Source organism: Pongo abelii, chromosome 22 (assembly GCF_028885655.2).
Source record: "Pongo abelii isolate AG06213 chromosome 22, NHGRI_mPonAbe1-v2.0_pri, whole genome shotgun sequence".
Classification (NCBI taxonomy): Eukaryota; Metazoa; Chordata; class Mammalia; order Primates; family Hominidae; genus Pongo; species Pongo abelii.
In genome coordinates this window covers 43,049,541-43,070,081 of record NC_072007.2, presented here as the reverse complement: position 1 = coordinate 43,070,081, position 20,541 = coordinate 43,049,541, and the positions used below count along the sequence as shown (strand labels likewise).

The following is a 20,541-nucleotide window of genomic DNA, read 5'->3' as shown; positions in this document are numbered from 1 at the left end:
TGAAGAAATGACCATTGTAGCTGAATTGCCAAAACATTCATGAGTGGAATACATTTATAAGAGTTGAATCTCCACTGGGGATACTAATGTGGCCAATAATTTTTAAAGTAACAACTTTATTTAAGAAAATAAATAAATAAAACCTTGGGGTCTTTTAAACCTGGATTGAGTCAAAGTTTTGGTAGAAACAATGATCTCATTCAATTAGAACCAATGGCTACATTTTAATAGAGTTTGATACAAAGTATAAATTTACTAACAATTTTAACTAGGACCATTTATATGCTCTGAACAGAGGTACTTATCTCTATTAGCAAGTTACTTGCAACAACTATGTGCCTGCAGGAGAGAGAGCATTCCTCACTTTTACTTGCTGCTTAAATGCCTGCTTGTGAGGATATATGTGTGTATAGTTTTTAAAAAGAAAGAAATAAGAGAAAAACTCTGTTGAACAAAAGCTATAGGTGAAGAGTTATTAAGCAAGTGAACTTTTAAGAACAATTGTATAATGTACACAGATAAAATTTACCCTACTATAAAATGAAAATAACTCTTTAAGCAAATATACATAACACAATAAAACATCATTAATACCAACAACAACAAAAAAGGAAATTTGTTATAAGGATTCCAAGGAGATCAAGGGAACTCACACATGAAGTGCAGTCCAGCTTCTGGAAGAGTCAAGGACCTGAGAAGGTACCAGAAGCCCTCAGAGTATCCTTTCTGTCCTCATTCTTCTCTCTCGCTACATTGACTAGTTTTCTTGGCTCCTGAGTTGACATGTAATTTAAGGCTTTCCTACAGCTTTTGAGTTCATTGCAATTCCAGCCATAAGCAGGGACTCACTGTCTCTGTTTCAAGGGCAAAATCTCGGGAGATTCTGATCAGCCCACTTTGCATCAGCCAGTACAATGTAACTTGGTGTCTTAGTCCGTTTCTTTTTTCTCTCTTTTTTTTTTTTTTTGGTGTGTGCCCTTGTTGTTGGTGGTGGTGGTGGTACAAAGAAATACCTGAGGCTAGGGTAATTTATAAAGAAAAGAGGTTTATTTGGCTCATGGTTCCACAGGCTGTACAAGAAGCATGGCACCAGCATTTTTTTCTGGTGAGGGCCCCAGGAAGCTTCTACTCATGGCAGAAGGTGAAGGAAAGCCAGCGTGTCACATGGTGAGAGAGAAGCAAGAGAGAGAGAAGAGGAAGTACCAGACTCTTTTAAACAGTAGGTTCTCATGGGAACAAATAGGGCAAGAATACACTTGTTACAGGATGACACCAAGCCATTTAGGAGGCATCTGCCCCATGATCCAAACACCTCTCACCAGGCCCCACCTCCAACACAGGAGGTCACATTGCCACATGAGATTTGGAGAGAACAAATATTCAAACCATATCACCTGGCTTCCTAACTCGCGGGGTACTCTTCTCCCTAGAGGAGGCAGTTCCCAAAGGTGGAGGGGAGATGTCTATTACTACTTTAAGAACTAATCGGCCGGGCGAGGTGGTTCATGCCTGTCATCCCAGCACTTTTGGAGGCCGAGGTGGGCGGATCACCTGAGGTCAGGAGTTAATGACCAGCCTGGCAACATAGCGAGACCCCGTCTCTACAAAAATTCGCCGGGCGGGTGGTGTATGCCTGTAATCCCAGCTACTTGGGAGGCTGAGGCGGGAGAATCGCTTGAACCTGGGAGGTGGAGGTTGCAGTGAACTGAGATTGCGCCACTGCACTCCAGCCTGGGCGACACAGCGAGACTCCGTCTCAAAAAAAAAAAAAAGAAAAGAACTAATCTACTTCAGTAATTTATAATACATTGAGATCATGCTTTAGAAATAAAGGGTTGTTACCTGTAGAAAATGTCCATTTATATCAACATAGGGTAAAATATTTATCACTAATTCAATAAACAGATAATGTCCAATACCATTCAGTTGACGAATATTGTCTATTCTGTGCCAAGAACCATTCAACGTACTGTGAAAACAGCAGTGAACAAAACATAAAAATCTCTTCCCCTATTGTCTTAGTACATTTTGTGTTGCTATCACAGAATACCACAGCTTAGATAATTTATAAAGAACAGAAATTTAGTTCTTATCGTTTTGGAGGCTGGAAAGTTCAAGGTTGAGGGGCCACATCTGGGGAAGGCCTTCTTGCTGCACCACATACCATGGCAGTATGTGACAGGGGAAGAGAGTACAAGAGAGCAAGACAGAAAGGGGGCTGGACTCATGCATTTTATGAGGAAGCCAATCCCAAGATAACTAACCCACTAATCCGGCGACAACCACATGAATCCATTCATGAGGGCAGACCCTTCATGACCTAACGTCTTAATGTCTCACCTCTCAACATTGTTGCACTGGGAATTAAGTTTCCAACACATGAATTTTGGGGGATACATTCAAACCGTGGCACCCATGAATTGACATTCTACTTTAAGTTACTGCAGAACTGCCTTCATCAAAGTAAGGTCTAAATCATTCTAAAAAATTATTACATTATTTCTTCAGCCTTTTTCCAGAATAGAATTATTGAGATGTCCAGAGTTATAGTTTTTTTTTAAAAAAAAGGAAAATCCTAGATCAGGGACTCCTAGGCTATTATATTTCACCTACCAGATAAAATTTTTTAAAGATAAAATAAAAAATTGAGGAGGGCCTATAGCTTTTACGACATTTCAGTTTGCCAAGTAAGGGTATGAAGATAAACTCACAGACTACCATATATTAGCATCATTATTTATAGAAATAAAGAAATCTTCTCATCTTAACATGAAAGAGAAAAAAAGGCACATAATTTCAGAATAAAGGACTATTTCTTCCAAGAAAGGACATCTGGCTACTCTATACACACAGACTGTCCTTCCTCTTTTATTTTGGCAGCTGACTAGAGAAAACTCTTCACAAGTTCACAGACCTGAATTTGGTAGTCATTGTTCGAGACTACACAGTTTAGGACTGAGTTGGCAAACCAAACTGCTTATTGCCTATTTTGTCTGAATCTGTGGGTCAATTAATCCATGTAAAGTCACAATTTCATGGGAAAAATACTAACCAGAATTATTGCTTGGAAAGATGACTTTTTTTAAAGGAACAATTTATTGATTGAAACAAAATGGTTGACGTATTAGTTCTTTATCTTCCCAGGATACTAAAAGCATTGCAATATTAAATGGTGATGACATACTATATCAACAAATTAGTATGTTTGATACTCGAAGCACAGAAGTACTTTATCAAATAATTAGTTTCTGATAATATACCAGCTGACAGGCAGTTAAGGTAGCTATTCAATTTCAGGAATTTAATTTCCACAATCTCTGTAACTTCTGATAGAAGAATCTTTGGCTTGCTTGGGCAGTAAGATAACTTTTAAATGTTTAACTTTGCTATTTAATTATATAAATAGGTAGACTGGCAAAGTTATAAATAAATCTGTTGTATCTGAATACAACCATGCACTGCATCATGATGTTTTGATCAATGATGGACTGCATATATGGTGGTGGTCCCATAAGATTGCAATGCGGCCAGGCGCCGTGGCTCATGCCTGTAATCTCAGCACTTTGGGAGGGCGAGGCGGGCGGATGACCTGAGGTCAGGAGTTCGACACCAGCTTGGCCAACATGGTGAAAGCTCGTCTCTACTAAAAATACAAAAAATAGTCACGCGTGGTGGCACATGCCTGTAATCCCAGCTCCTCAGGAGGCTGAGGCACAAGAATCGCTTGAACTTGGAGGCAGAGATTGCACCACTGCACTCTAGCCTGGGCAACAGAGCTAGACTCTGTTTCAAAAAAAAAAGACTGCCATGGAGCTGAAAAATTCCTGTCATCTAGTGACATCATAGCAATCATAATACTGTAGCACAATACATTACTCGTGTGTGGTGATGCTGGTATTAAAAAACCTCTGTTTCAGTGGTATAAAAGTATAGCACATACAATTACATATAGTACATAAAACTCCATAATGATAATAAATGACTATGTTACTGGTTTATGTATTTGCTATACCAGTAGTCCCCAACCTTTTTGACACCAGGGACTGGTTTCATAGAAGACAATTTTTCCATGAACTGGGGGGTGGAGGATGGTTTGAGGATGATTCAAGTGCATTACATTTACTGTGTACTTTATTTCTATTATAATTACATTGTAATATATAATGAAATAATTATACAATTCACCATAATATAGAATCAGTGGGAGCCCTGAGCTTGTTTTCCCGCAACCAGATGGTCCCATCTGGGGGTGATGGGAGACAGTGACAGGTCATCAGGCATTAGATTCTCATAAGGAGTGCACAAGCTAGATCCCTCATGTGCAGAGTTCACAATAGGGTTCGTTTTCCTATGAGAATCCAATGCTGCTGCAGATCCGACAGGAGACAGAGCTCAGGTGGTAATGTGAGTGATGCAGAGTGGCTGCAAATACAGATGAAGCTTTGTTCGCTCACCCGCCGCTCACCTCCTCTTATGGAGCTCGGTTCCTAACAGGCCACTGACTGGTACCAGTCTGTGGCCTGGAGGTTGGGGACCCCTGCTTTATCTTATTTCTCGCATATTTAGTGAGGCCTCATCAGTTGCTAAGGCCCAGCTATTTATCTTCCCCCAAATTTATATATTGAAACACTAATCCCCAGTGTGATAGCAGAGGAGGTAGAGATGTTGGAATGTGACTAGGTCACCAAGGTGGAGCCCTTATGAATGGGATTAGTGCCCTGGTAAGAAGCTGAAGAAACCACAGTTGTCTCCCTTCCACCATGTGAGGACTCAGCTAGAAGGTACCATCTATGAACCAGGAAGCAGACCCTCACCAGAACACAAATCTGCCAGTGCCTTGACCTTGGATTTCCCAGCATCCAGAGCTGTGAGAAATAAATTTGTTGTTTATAAGTCACCCAATTAATGGTATTTTGTTGTAGCAGCCCAAATGGACTAAGACATCAGCTAATGTATATAGAATATTTTTTTACATATTTATTGGCTTTGTGGCTTCTAACATTTTAAAAATAAACTTAAAAAAAGAGAGAGAACAATGTCTACCTTTGGCCACTTGCCTCCTGCAGGGGTGGGAGGCGGTTGGGGACGTCTATACTATATTATACTTTTTACTGTTATTTTAGAGTACACTCTTTTTACTTACAAAAAAAAAAAAAAGTTAACTATATAAGAGCCTCAGGCAGGTCCTTCAGGAGGTATTCCAGAAAAAGATATTGTTTTCATAGGACATGATAGCTCCATGTTTGTTATTTTTCCTGAAGACCTTCCAGTGGGACAAGATGTGGCAGTGGAAGCCAGTGACACTGATAATCCTGACCTTGTGTAGGCCTAGGCTGATGTGCGTGTTTGTGTTTTAGCTTTAAAGTTTAAAAAGTAAAGCAAAATAATTAAAATGGTAAAAATAGAAGATATTTTTGTGCAGCTGTAAATGTGTATTTTAAGCAAAGTGTTATGCCGGGCACGATGGCTCATGCCTGTAATCCCAATACTTTGGGAGGCTGAGGCAGGCAGACGACCTGAGGTCGGGAGTTTGCAACTGGCTTGACCAACATGGAGAAACCTCGTCTTTACTAAAAATACAAAATTAGCTGGGTGTGGTGGTGCATGCCTGTAATCCCGGCTACTCAGGAGGCTGAGGCAGGAGAACTGCTTGAACCTTGGATGCAGAGGTTGCGGTGAGCTAAGGTTGCGCTACTGCACTCCAGCCTGGGCGACAAGAGCAAAACTCTGTCTCAAAAAAAAAAAAAAAAGTCAAGAAGTTTTAAAAAATGTCCGGGCACGTTGTCTCATGCCTGCAATCCCAGAACTTTGGGAGGCCGAGGTGGGCAGATTACTTGAGGTCAGGAGTTCAAGACCAGCCTGGCCAACACAGGAGCTTGTGGGGTACGTGGATCATCTCTATTAAAAATACAAAAATTAACTGGGCATGGTGGTGCACGCTTATAATCCCAGCTACTTGGGAGGCTGAGGTGGGAGGATTGCTTGAACCTGGGAGGCAGAGGTTGCAGTGAGCTGAGATCACGCCACTGCACTCCAGCCTGGGGATAGAGTAAGACTCTGTCTCATTGCTTGAACTTGGGAGGTGGAGGTTGCAGTGATCTGAGATCGTGCCACTGCACTCCAGACTGGGCGACAGAGTGAGACTCCATCTCAAAAAACAAAAACAAAACAAAACAATAACAACAAAAAAGTTTTAAAAAATAAGAAAGCTTATAAAGTAAAAAAGTTATAGTAAGCTATTTATTACTGAAGAAAGAAATATGTTTAAACATTTAGTGTAGCCTAAGTGTACAGTTGTTTATAAAATCTACAGCAGTGTACAGTAATATCCTAGGCCTTCATATTCACTTACCACTCACTCACTAACTCACCCAGAGCAACCTCCACTCCTGTAAGCTCCATTCTTGGTAAGTGTCCTATACAGGTGCACCGTTTTTAAAGCTTTTATGCCATATTTTTACTGTATCTTTTCTATGTTTAGATACAGATACCATTGTGTTACAAATGCTACAGTATTCAGTACAGTAACATGCTATATAGGTTTGTAGCCTAGGAGCAATAAGCCATGCCATACAGCCTAGGTATGTAGTAGGCTATACCACCAGGTTTGTGTAAGTATGTGATGAAATTGCCTAATGGCATATTTCTCAGAATGTATCCCCATCAAGTGACACATGATTGTATTGTGGCTTACTTTAAAATGACAGGTACTCTTCCCTCTATCTATATCCAATCACCACTTTTACACTGGGAGAAATTTTTGAAATTTCAGGCCACCATAAGAACATATTCGGCTTCTGGACCTTATCTTTGCTACCTCTACCCTAATCATTGTACTGCAAATCTTTCTCTTGGCTCAGGTGTCTGGAGGCTGATCAGGCACAATCTGAATCTTCTATTAGAAAAGGGAGTTCAATTTCACTAGTGAAACACTTTGTTGGCATCAGAACTTACACCAATGCTGAACAGCCAGAATATAAGAACTGAGAGTAATATGAGTAGAATGGAAGCCAGATGTTATTAACCTTTCCTATTAACTAGAAGAAAATGTTAATGTTATAGAGGATGCTCTTAGCTCCAAAACTGAGTCCTAGTTGTGCATATGTCAAATCTAATTTAAAATATAAAAATTAGGCAGGGCATGGTGGCTCATGCCTTAATCCCAGCACTTCAGAAGGCCAAGGCGGGCGGATCACAAGGTCAGAAGTTTGAGACCAGCCTGGCCAACGTGGCAAAACCCTGTCTCTACTAAAAATACAAACATTAGCCGGGTGTGGTGCCAGGTGCCTGTAATCCCAGTTACTCGGGAGGCTGAGGCAGGAGAATCGTTTGAACACGGGAGGCAGATGTTGCAGTGAGCTGAGATCATGCCATTGTACTCCAGCCTGGGCGAGAGGAACAAGACTCCGTCTCAAAAAACAAAACAAAACAGAACAAAAATACAAAAATTAGGCGGGTGTGGTGCCAGGTGCCTGTAATTCCAGCTACCCAGGAGGCTGAGACATGAGAATCGCTTGAACATGGGAGGCAGAAGTTGCAGTGAGCTGAGATCGTGCCACCGCACTCCAGTCTGGGCCATAGAGCAAGACTCCATCTCAAACAAATAATAAATAAATAAATTAATTAAAATAAAAAGAAATGCTTGGAGTGCTCGGGATCTTCCACTTCAACCTGGAATTTAAATCTTACTGAAATTTCTACAGGATGGTGTGGGCAAACAGGCATCCTAATGTTTGCTGATATAAGTACAAACTGCATAACTTCTACAAAAAGAAATTTAGAATTAGCAAAATCACAAATGCATATATTGAGATCTAGCAATTTCAATTCTATTTCATCCTACAGATTCACAGTTTTTCAAAGCTTTTCATTATAGCACTGATTAAGACTAGAAATAATCTAAATATCAATGTTTATGGAACTGGTTAAATAAATTACGGTATATCCCAACAATGAATCACTACGCAGCTGGGTTAAAAAAAAAAAAAAAAAAAAAAAAATAGACGGCCGTGCGCGGTGGCTCACGCCTGTAACCCCAGCACTTTGGGAGACTGAGGCGGGCGGATCACGAAGTCAAGAGATTGAGACCATCCTGGCCAACACGGTGAAACAGTCTCTACTAAAAATACAAAAATAAATTAGCTGGGTGTGGTGGCACGTGCCTGTAATCCCAGCTACTAGGGAGGCTGAGGCAGGAGAATCACTTGAACCTGGGAGGGGGAGATTGCAGTGAGCAGAGATCGCGCCATTGCACTCTAGCATGGGCGACAAGAGCGAAACTTGGTCTCAAAACAAACAAACAAAAAACCAAAAAAACACAACCGTTCATATACAGATATGGGCCGATCTCCAATTTATGGCAGGCTAAAAATGCACTGTTTATACACCATCTGTGTAAAAAGGAGAACACATTAAAATATGCATATTTATTTGCTTTTATGTTCATAGAACATCTTTAGAGGATCATAAGAAACTGTTAACATTGCCACTGAGGAAGTGAACAGCCTTCCAGACATGGGTGGATTTTTTTCACTCTACCGAATATCCTTTTAATTTCGAAACATCAAAATGAATTCGCATACACAGGTGCACGCCCGAAGGAAACACTTCAAGTTCGGTGATGAGATAGGGAAGGCCGGTGAGTTCAACCTCAGGCGCAATCACCCTGTGAAGATGTGGCCAGTGAGGGCTTTGTCACGCAAGTCTGAGAACTGTCATAACCTTCTCCACCCCCGGCTCGATTTTCCTTCCACTTGTTTCTGAAACTCACTAAGCTTCAGAAAGTATTTAGTCATAGAATTGCTAGCAAACTTGACATTCTTTCGAAAACACGGAAACACTTTTGCTTTCCTTGTTCCTGAGAGACTGGGGAACGGGGACATCAAGCCAGATAACATTGTATCATAAATGAAATTCAGTATCTTTGAAGTAACATTGTATCATAACTGAAATTCAATGTCTTTGAAGTAACATTGTATCATAACTGAAATTCAATGTCTTTGAAGTAACATTGTATCATAAATAAAATTCAATGTCTTTGTAAGAGCTCTGTAGCTATAAAGCTGTAGAAATACAAAGTATTAGTCAAGAATAACTAGTAATTACCAATAGTCACACCTCAGGTCAAAGTTTGGAGACTATTCCACCTCCTAGACCACACTTTCCTTCCCGAAAGCCGCTTCTCTCTCTGGCCCCTCCCCTCCTCTTCCTCTCTCGTCTGTTTGGCGGGAGGCTTCCTCACACTACCGCTCCGCCTAAGTGCGAAGTCGCACTGCAGCAGCTCCGTCTGAGGGACAACAGAGCCTACTCTTTCTTCTCATCTCTATGATCCTCTTTGTGACCTGTCAAACAACACCAGAGTTCCATGCTAATAGTACTCCACTCCAACAGAGGGCGATGCAAAGAGCCGACGCTCTCGCGAGAGGTGTGGGGCTCTCTCTCACTCTCTCTCTTCCTCTCTCTTTCTCCAAGTATTGAGAGCGCGTGGGAGCACAGGCGCATGCGCGCTCGTGGGGTGCGCGGTAGCAACAGAGGACTCGACCCGGCTGGAGCTCGGGAGAGCGCGCGTGCGCCGTCACGAACTCGGAGCTGCCGGGGCCGCGGTGTGGAAGCGGGTGTTCGACCGCCGTGCGGGCCGCGGGGATGTTCCGAAAGGCCCGGCGGGTGAACGTGCGCAAGCGGAACGACTCTGAAGAGGAAGAGCGGGAACGCGATGAGGAGCAGGAGCCGCCGCCGTTGTTGCCGCCGCCGGGCACGGGCGAAGAGGCGGGCCCCGGTGGCGGCGACAGGGCCCCTGGCGGGGAGTCGCTGCTGGGCCCGGGGCCGCCGCCGCCTTCCGCGCTGACCCCGGGCCTCGGGGCTGAGGTCGGGGGCGGCTTCCCCGGCGGCGCGGAGCCCGGCAACGGGCTGAAGCCGCGCAAGAGGCCTCGCGAGAACAAAGAGGTGCCCCGGGCCAGCCTGCTCAGCTTCCAGGACGAGGAGGAAGGTAAACTCCGTGCTTCGGGCGCCCTTAGACGGCCGCATCCCCGACGCAGGCCCCCGTCCCCCGCCCCCGTATTCTCTGGACGCCCAGCCCCCGAGCCCTGGAACGGAGACCCTGCTGTCCGACCGGCTGCGAATCTTCCCCAGCCTCCGGCCTTCTGCTCGGGCAAGGGACGCGTTCCCGCGCTGCCCCCAGCCTTTTCTTAACCACCTCCTCTGCCACGGGGCCGGAGCTCAGATCGGGCATTCTGAGTGTTTCAGGGGAAATTCGGTGTTCCCTGTCCTGCCTCTTTTCTGCCTGGCGTGTTTCAGGACCAACTTGATGTGGGTCACCTGGCTGCTCTTGGCATGCTTTCCGAGCCCTCTGCAGGTCACTGCGCCCACACTTCTTGGATGCTGTCTAGGCATCCTCGACCATGAAGGCCGAGTTTGTAAAAAGGAATACTAGGAGAGGGAACAGAAGCCTGGAGTTGCAGCTCTGGTTCTGAGTGACCTTGGGCCAGTCACTTGCAGTCGCTGAGCCTCAGTTTACCCATAAAAGTAATTAGGGGTAGCAGATACCCAGCCTTCTTCGCACTGACTTTGGGAACAGTGAAGGCAGACGGTGTAATAATAGTAAAAGCAAGGCAGTTTCTCCAATTCCTGTGGGAGGCCAGGCTGCAGTGGATTTAGATTGCTGATCTTAAATGAACCTTAAATCTTTTCTTCTGACCATTTGAATGTGCATAACCCAGTTAATTCCATGTTACGAAAAAAGAAATTAAGTTTTGGAAATCTTGCATTTTTATTCGAGAGGTTTCCAGTAAGGTAGGTAGTTTATTTTTGGCATTTCTGTTACTCTTTATTTGGTTTGAGAGGAGTACGGACAGATTTTTGTTTTTGAGATACATGAGCTATTTTTTTTAAGTATTTAGTATTTTTAAAATTTCAAATCTAAGAAAAGTGATTTGCCCTTATATTAGCCTTAAAACCACTATGTCAGCTTGTGGTGGATGTAGTTACTCAGAATTGACAGCACCTTTTTATTTTAGATATTTTGTTTCGGATTCGTTAATAACTTGGTGATGTGGTTTTTCAGAAATATTTTGAATGATTTTTTCCCCCTCCTCAAATAGATGATTTAAGGAAGACAATAATAGGAAAGTTTTGTGAAGTTACATGTGCTATTCTTTTAAAAAGTCTCAAAAATCTCATTACTTCACAGTAATTTAGGAAGTTGACCTCTGTTTTTGAGAGTCTGTGACAGACTTGAAATAATTATACAATGATTTTGGCATATGAGTATATATATTTGGGAGAATTTGAACAGCACGTAAGATCATGTGAAAGAAGGGAAAATAGTTTCAGAAAATAGTTGCTACAGACTTCATTTAATTTCCTTTTTAAGAAAATGAAGAAGTTTTCAAAGTGAAGAAATCAAGTTATAGCAAAAAGATAGTAAAATTGCTCAAGAAGGAATATAAAGAAGATCTTGAAAAATCGAAGATTAAGACAGAACTCAACTCATCAGCTGAAAGTAAGTACCAAACTAATTGAATTCTTTTGAAATGACAAAATGAAAGCTCTTTCTCACAGTGATTTGCTATATATCTTCTGAACTCATTCAGTGGACCCTGTGGTTGTCAAGGGCCCTCATTGAGTAGCAATACAATTCTGTTATTTAATTGTAACACAGATGCTTTGTAAATGTATTTTTTAAAAAGACAGAATTGTTGCCACTGGAACATTTCTGCTGCAATGACTAGATTCTCTCACGGTTTTCCTACTTGTGTGCAGACTGCTGTTGAACAAAGAAAGGGGGTTTCTCATTTTAGCCTAAGACACAGGTTTGTTTCTGTTTGAAGGAGTGTTGTGCAAATTCCTGTACTTGTATTTTGTAGAGACAGATTTGCGATTTCTTTGGTGGTATTTCCACAGTGGATTTTATTCTTAGAGAACTTTTAGGAATGCCCTAAGTTTAATATTGGTATTACTCCCATTCAGCAGCCTTATCTGATACTAGATGAAGACTCCTTAGGATAATGAGGCAGGTGTATTGTATAGACATCTCTTATGTCTCTCAAAACCTCAGTTTAAAAAATTTTAAGCGGTTATTTTGTCTTTAGGAAAGTGGATCCAGTATAATATTCTATGGTCTGAGTTATTCTCATGCAAATGCTATTTTATTTTATGGAATTAATGAGAAAATCATGATTTTCCAGATTCTCACTTACAGGCTTAATGTGAAAAAGTATGGCATTGTATCTCAAATCTACAATCTAGTTGTGAAGACAATATCTCATAAATGTGTAAGAGGACTCAGTGTTTGGCAGAATGTTCAATCAGTGTTCCAAAGGATAGCTCCACTTTCCGAGGAGAGAGGACTGCTTTATGGAAAAAGTGGGACTTGAAGATGGATCTTTGATAATTAAAATTCCGAAAGGGAAGGTATTGAGGGTATGATCAAGGATTAAAATGACTAAAGCTGTTTTGGAAAAGAACAAGTACACCTGACAGGTCAGAGTAGATGATTTGTGAAGGAAGTAGTTAGAGGTTTCATGTGAAAGATACGTTGACAGATTGTGAAGGATGTTCAGTATCCAGTAAGGGTTTACATTTGCTACAGTGGCTTGCCAAGATGGTGACATGATAAATGCATTTTGAAACTTTAGCCTGGTATTAACATGCAGCATGAGGAGAGATTGGAGGCCTAAAGCAGTTTAAACTCAAGGGCCAGCTTTGATCCATTAATAGTGGGTTTAAAAAGGTTTCACAGTTGAGCAAGAGTAAAGGCTTCTACTGATTTAGTAGGAAATTCTGGATGAGTTAAAAATGTTTTGTGTTGTTGTAGGGGGAGAAGTGGAAAGAAAGAATGATTTGAGAACCATTCCAAGGGAAGAATCGATAGGCTTGATGTACACTTTGCCATATTGGATTTAAAAGAAAGAGTCAAATTTGAGCTTTTGTCCTGGAGTGTCTTAATCCATTTTCTGCTCCTGTAACAGAATACTACAGACTGGGTAATTTATAAACAATAGAAGTTTATTTGGTTGACAGTTCTGGAGGCTGGGAGGGCCAAGAGCATGGCACAGGCATCTACTAAGGGCCTTTATGTTGTCATAACATGGTAGAAGGGCAGGTGAGCCTCCAAGACAGAGAGAGAATATCCTGCCAAACTCATCCTTTTATCAGGAGCCAACTCCTGGGATAATGGCATTCATCTTCTAATGTTGTAACTGCCATTTAAGGGCCCCACCTGTTAATAATGTTACAATGGCAATTAAATTTCAACATGAGTTTTGGAGAGGACACTCAAACCATAGGGTGACTTGGTTATGAATAATTATATATAGGAATAGAGAAGGCAAGTGGAAGGAGGAATGTTTTTAGGAGAACTGGTTATTTTGGAGTCCAGGAAACTGCCTTATTTTCCTCAGAACTCTTGAGACCAACTATGTATGATGAGAGTAAAAGAAAGGTCAGGATAAGTGACAACTGAGAAAGGCCTGTTGTCATAGTTATTGTATTAAGTCTGTTTTCATGCTGCTGATAAAGACATACCTAAGACTGGGAAGAAAAAGAGGTTTAATTGGACTTACAGTTCCACGTGGCTGGGGAGGCCTCAGAACCGTGGCAGGAGGTGAAAGGCACTTTTTACATGGCAGCAACAAGAGAAAATGAGGAGGAAGCAAAAGCAGAAACCCCCGATAAACCCATCAGATCTCATGAGACTTATTCACTGTCATGAGAATGGCACGGGAAAGACCGGCCCCCATGATTTAGTTACCTCCTCCTGGGTCCCTTCCACAACATGTAGGAATTCTGGGAGATACAATTCAAGTTGAGATTTGAATGGGAACATAGTCAAACATATTAGTTGCCATTTATTGTTGGGTTTAGAAATTGAAAGAAGTGTGAAGTTTATGAAGCCATCTCTGACCTCTTCCTTCCTTCTACCCTCATCGAATTCTGATACTCCACTCACTAGATAACTCCAATTAATGTCCTTTCTGAAGGCGGAGTCTGATTGTATTGTAGATTGTCATTGGTAACACTGAAATGAAGGTCTGTCATTAATTGACAATCCAGAACTCTTCCTACCTTCAACCCTCTTTAGTAGGCAGAGACAATTAACTTCAAAATAACCACGGTATTGACTTGAGAACCCCATTTTTCTGATATTCTTAAAATAATGAGTTCACTTTTTAATTTGAATTTGAGTGGAAGTAGCCAGTGAATAGTTAGAGATGTAGATTTGGGGGTGGTGCTTATTGCGGTGATAATTAAAGGTGAATGGAATTGATGAGGGAGCCATATATAAAGGAAAAATTCCTGAAGACCAAAGACTTCTACTCTAGTAAGCCTACATGTAGAGGAAGGGATTTACCAAAGAGATAAAAGAATCAGAAAGGCCAAAGAGGAAAAGAGAAGAATGTTTCAGGAAGATGATGGTCGCTTGTGTGAACTAGTACAAGAAAAGTCAGGAAAAGTGAGGACCAAGCAGGGACTATTGGCAAGATTGCCCAGCGTTTCTCTTGAGGGCTTCTGACAGGATGGAGGGGAGTGGCCCACCAGCCAGACCCAGTGCCCTCAGAGATGTTTGGAAGAAGGAACATCTTTTGCTAAATTGCTCGATGATGCTATCATATATGAATTAGCCGTGGCTGCAGCCATTGGGTTAGGTTGGGTGAAATCAAAGGCTGTTTGTAGGGTCAAGGCATAAAAGTTGGTGAGGAAGTAGAGGGCAGCAGGTCCACACTGCTTCCTTGGGAAGTTTGGCAGAGAGAGACTAGGCAGTAACTAGAGGGACCAATGAAGTCAAGTGGGAAAGCTCTTTTGATGAAGAGAAGCCTGTCCCTCTTTGTAGAAGAGGAGAGGGAGAGCCTGACCAGGTTTAAGGTGAAGTGGATAATAATTGTGAGCAGGTTTCCTGAAGTAGTAGTAAATGAAATTGAAGGCATGAGTGGAGTCTTGAAAAAGGTTATTTAACATCTGTATAGAGATGTCTGGAAGGGTAGGTAACATGTGACCACTGACATTCACGTATCACCATGCTTTGGGCTTGTGTTTGCTCAATCATAAGCAAATACTTGTGAATTTAGTGAAACATTGAATCTTAAAATTTGTAGGAATCATTCATTATCTGAGCATATCTGATGTAGTAGACCTTTTGCGTTTTTGTTTTTAGTCCATTAAAAGCCATTGGTTTAGCATGGGTAAATTTGTTTTGTTTTGTTTTTGAGATGGAATCTCGTTCTGTTGCTCAGGCTGGAGTGCAGTGGGGTGATTTCACCTCATTGCAGCCTCTGCCTCCTGGGTTCAAGTGATTCTCCTGCCTCAGCCTCCTGAGTAGCTGGGACTACAGGTGTGCGCCACCAAGCCCAGCTAATTTTTGTATATTTAGTAGAGACAGGATCTCACCATGTTGGCCTGGCTGGTCTTGAACTCCTGATCTCAGGTGATCCACCCGCCTTGGCCTCCCAGAGTGCTGGGATTACAGGTGTGAGCCACCGTGCCTGGCCTAGCATGGGTTTAGAGCAAAAGGAAATAGGTAGTTTTTACTCCATCTAATAATGTGATAAAGTGAGTTTTAAAATCTTATAGCTTCATAATCCATTTCAGAAGGAAGTCTGGGTAATGAGAAAATGGTAAATGAAAAAAATAAAAAATAAAAAAAATGAAAGAGCCTAAAAGAGGTGACCTAAAATCTTCTTGGTAAAGTTAAAAAGAGGGAGGGATATTATCTCTGGGACTGTTACTTAAGGGAGTACAGTATGGTTTGAGAAGAAGGAAAAAGTTTGAAGCAGTTTTGGGGACAGGAACATTCTAAGGAAATGACAGAAAAATATCTTTCATATTGAGAATAAACTTTTGCTTTACTCTTTCAGTATATTCCTTGTGCCTGTTGTGAGCATTACCAGGTTCAGTGCTTCAAGGTGAAGCACTTCGATTTTTGCCTGGGACAGAGGCTGTATTAGGATTATTTAATTATAAGTTATATAAACCAGGACAGTTTATCATTAAGATGTAGTGGTGCCTCCTGGATGCCAATGGCAGGAAAGCATTCTTGAAATGGGCCTCAGGAGTGGATTAGAACTGAGAATTAGGAGGCTCTCTTCTCTGTCCAGATGGCACAATGTGGCCATTGCGCAGCTCCCTTCCTAGTTTACATGTGGTTGTTCTTAGTGTCATGTAGCCTTTAGTTTCAGTCCTGATTCCAGATTCCCAGAAAGAGAATCTGGTTATCTCTGCTTCAGTCAGAAGTCCACTCTTAAACATTGAGTCATGGTAGTGGGGTCAGGCTTGCACAGTGTAAATGTGACTGCTGGGATCTCATCTCTTTAGGTGACAGGTGACAAGTGGTTTTGAGCTAACAAGGTATTCCATGTAAGTGTCCATTACTAAGAGACTTAGCTGTACTGTAAATGTGCTTTGTTCATAACAGAGTTGCCTCGAATGGGCTTAGAGTTTAATGAAATACTGACATAAAATGAAGTAATGCTTGAAAGAGGTACAAGCAGTTCCTTGTGGGAGTTTAGCGGAAAAAACCGTTAATTTTGATAAATTGTTGACATTTTGATAAAATTAACTGAAGGTGGGATGGAGCAGGGCCTCAAATGCATCCTTTATTATATCCTCTGTATTATTTTTACCTAATCCTGTCTGTTATGCTATTTCATACTCACGCACTCAAGTTTTGAGTTTTTAACAATTAAAACAATTCAAGCTTTACTGGATTGAGCCCATAATTGAATGAAAAGTTCCCCTTTTTTTAATTAAAAAAAATTTTAATGATGTCAATACCATAGGAATAAGCTTTCTTAATTTATGAATTTTATTTTACATATATTTTAATTCTTCAAAAATTTAGGTGAACAACCTTTGGACAAAACAGGACATGTTAAGGATACAAATCAAGAAGATGGAGTTATCATCAGTGAGCATGGTGAAGATGAAATGGATATGGAAAGTGAAAAAGAGGAAGAAAAGCCAAAGACTGGTGGAGCTTTTTCAAATGCTTTATCTTCATTGAATGTTCTTCGTCCAGGTGTGTACTCAAAAGTATTTCACAGAACTAAACTAAACCCTCAAGGATGGGCCATGTTTAAAGGTGATTATTAAGAAGGAATTAGCTAAGTGGTGTTTCTTATTATGACATTGCTGTTTGAAGAGGGAGTTTTTCCATTTGCAAATATACAAAATAGGAGAACCAGAAGTTTCCCAACTTTTCCAAGTTTATTCACAGACAGGTAATTTTATTTTGCAAATAAGTCTTTAAGTAAATGGAAAAATGGTCCTGTAGTCCTTTTTAATGTATTTCAGATTAAGACTGACTTAACTTTCTTCTGAACTGCTGCTAAAAGCAAAACTAGTTTCTGTTAGTTGTTTTTCTTGTTGTTTTTTTGTTTGTTTGTTTGTTTGTTTGTTTTTTGAGGCGGAGTTTCCCTCTTGTTGCCCAGGCTGGAGTGCAATGGCACGATCTCAGCTCACTGCACCCACCGCCTCCCGGGTTCAAGCGATTCTCCTGCCTCAGCCTCCTGAGTAGCTGGGACTAACAGGCATGCACCACCATACCCAGCTGATTTTTGTATTTTTAGTAGAGATGGGGTTTCTCCATGTTGGCCAGGCTGGTCTTGAACTCCCGAACTCAGGTGATCCGCCTGCCTCGGCCTCCCAAAGTGCTGGGATTACAGGCGTGAGCCACTGCACCTGGCCTAATTTCTGTTAGTTTTATGTCCACACTCCTTTTTACTTTTTTGCAAAAAATAGTTTGCAGGTCTATCCACTGGCTAATCAGCCTTTGAATAAATAAGTGCTTAGTAGCCAGATTTAAATTATGAAGCAGTACCATTTAACTCCTGTTAATGTTTATACAATTTAAAAACATGCTACTCTGGGCTGAGAAAGTTGTAGTAAATTCTATATATACATCACTAGTGGCAGTCTAATTGGTACAGTCCTTATGGGAAGCTCTTTGGCAATATGAATCAATAGATTTCAAAATGTTCTTACTCTTGACCCAGTAATTTCATATCTAGAAATTTATCCCAAGGAAATCATGTTTTTATTGGAACATTTGCCATGAGCAACATTTAGGAAAAAATGTCTAGCAGGAGGGGAAAGGTTTGTTAGAAAATTACAGTACATTTACTTGGTAGGATATTATGTAGCTGTTAAAATAACAATTAGGCAAGTAAGGAGGCATTAATTTTTACTGTAGTCAAAAGGTCAGTTAATGTGTGTGGTAGATTATGCCTTATCTATTCAGAAAATGTTAAGCCATTAAAAATTATGTTTATGGAGAACAATAACATGGAATAAAGCTTATTATGATATGAGAAATAGGTACAAAATTAAATATTTAGTATGATTACAGGTAAACTCAAAACTATCTGCAAGAGAAATGTACTATACATCATATAGTGCCTTTTCAGGGTGATGAGATTATATTATTTTTATCTGTTTTCCAGCATCATAATACAGTTTCATTACTTTTTTTTTTTTTTTTTTTTTTTTGAGATGGAGTTGCGCTCTTATTGCCTGGGCTGGAGTGCAGTGGTGCAATCTCGGCTCACTGCAACCTCTGCCTCCTGGGTTCAAGCGATTCTCCTGCCTTAGCCTCCCGAGTAGCTGGGATTACAGGTGCCTGCCACCACCCCTGGCTAATTTTTTGTATTTTTAGTAGAGATGGGGTTTCACCATGTTGGCCAGCCTGGTCTTGAACTCCTGACCTTAGGTGATCCACATGCCTCAGCCTTCCAAAGTGCTGGGATTACAGGTGTGAGCCACTGTGCCCAGCCACTTCTATTTGTTAAAAATGAAAAAAAAATTATAGTTAAAATAAAACTGCTTTGGTGGGTTTTTCCTTTTTACCCCGTCCCACTCTTTCCCATATATATTACCATTATATGTTCTTTTTAGTTTCCTCATTACTTTTATATTCCATTTAAACTCAATTAACAATCTTTCAGATTGCAGACATAGTATGGGAAGGAGGTGCCAGCAGCAGAAACATCACTGTGATGAGGCTATCTTGGATTATTTTACCCTTCATATTTTCAAGAAAATAGAAACTTTGCATCTCTCATACTGCCATATTCTTACCATTTGTTTTTAGGAGAAATTCCAGATGCAGCTTTTATACATGCTGCAAGGAAAAAGCGCCAAATGGCCCGAGAATTGGGAGATTTCACTCCTCATGATAATGAGCCTGGTAAAGGCCGCCTTGTTAGAGAAGATGAGAATGATGCCAGTGATGATGAAGATGACGATGAGAAACGTCGGATAGTTTTTTCTGTGAAAGAAAAGTCACAAAGACAAAAAATTGCTGAGGAAATAGGTAACTGGATTTAATTGAATAGTAAGCCTATTGCATTGCCTTTTTTTGTTTGTTTTAAGGCAGGGTATCATTCCATCTCTTAGGCCAGAGTGCAGTGGTACAATCATAGCTCACTGCAGTGTCTTGACTCGTGGACTCAAACAGTCCCCCCGTCTCAGCCTCTCGAGTAGCTGGGACTACAGGTGTGCGTCACCACACCTGGCTAATTCTTTTATTTTTAATTTTTTTGTAGTTATGGGGTCTCACTGTGTCTGGTGTCTTAACTCTTGGCTTCAAGAGATCCTCCTGCCTCAGCCTCCCAAAGTGATGAGATTATAGGCATGAGCCACCATGCCTGGCCTCTAATGCTATTAAATGTGATTTGATATTATAGTCAAGTAAAAAGTATTTAGACTTATTAAATTTTATGTTAGAGGACTGTTCTTGGGTACAAGTGTTTTATTGGAATTTTTAAAAACTAATATCATTGTGATAACTCATGTTTATTAAACATTTATTGTGCAGCTGGTATTGTGCTTAGCAATTTGCATGCATAAATTCATATAGTTCTATATTCCTAGGAGGCATTAGATTTTGTTCCCTTTGTTGATGTCAAGTTTACAGAGATTAAGAAACACATCCAAGATTTTAACTATTACATTAATACTGCCGTTAGCTTCAAGGAATACTGTGTTTAAAACAGGCAAAGTCAGGACTACCAAATAAGAGAGGAGATCATATTAGACATTTTAGTAAGATTGAGTTAATAGTTTTGCTCAGTTCTTGTGAAATGTCAGGACAGCATCTTTTACCTCTTTGCTCTTTGGGTGTTACTTACTTTTCTTTGTTGCTCATGGCTGTAGGAATTGAGGGGAGTGATGATGATGCTTTAGTAACTGGAGAACAGGATGAAGAGCTCAGCCGATGGGAACAGGAGCAGATAAGGAAAGGAATTAATATCCCTCAGGTAAGACAAAAGAATTAAACTAAAAATTAAAAGTAGATTAGAAAGCCTTTTTTATTTTGTTAAAGTAAAAAATTCCGTATTGAATCTTTGTCATTCATTTCAAGTAACAAAATCCCATGAGGACACACACACACACACACACACACACACACACACACACACACACACACACACACACACACACACACACACACACACACGCACACACACACACGCGCACACACACACACACACACACACACACACACACACACACACACACACGCGCACACACACACACGTAGGCTTTTAGAAG

General features: G+C 40.9%; 1 protein-coding gene and 1 long non-coding RNA gene across 6 annotated transcripts in view; one reads left to right on the top strand and one right to left on the bottom strand.

Moving 5' to 3' along the window:
- Positions 1-9,359, bottom strand: part of LOC112130500 (uncharacterized) — a 254,038-nt gene extending 244,679 nt beyond the window's left edge. For all 3 annotated transcript variants that reach the window (XR_008517374.2, XR_008517372.2, XR_008517369.2), the window contains exon 1: positions 9,106-9,359. This is a non-coding gene — a long non-coding RNA (uncharacterized LOC112130500). The remainder of the gene's footprint in view (positions 1-9,105) is intronic.
- Positions 9,360-9,642: 283 nt separating this feature from the next.
- Positions 9,643-20,541, top strand: part of PAXBP1 (PAX3 and PAX7 binding protein 1) — a 36,946-nt gene continuing 26,047 nt past the window's right edge. For all 3 annotated transcript variants that reach the window (XM_024239460.3, XM_054542769.2, XM_054542770.2), the window contains exons 1-5: positions 9,643-9,985; positions 11,369-11,497; positions 16,832-17,008; positions 19,079-19,300; positions 20,143-20,246. In XM_024239460.3, coding sequence (XP_024095228.3) covers positions 9,643-9,985; positions 11,369-11,497; positions 16,832-17,008; positions 19,079-19,300; positions 20,143-20,246 — 975 coding nt within the window. The remainder of the gene's footprint in view (positions 9,986-11,368; positions 11,498-16,831; positions 17,009-19,078; positions 19,301-20,142; positions 20,247-20,541) is intronic.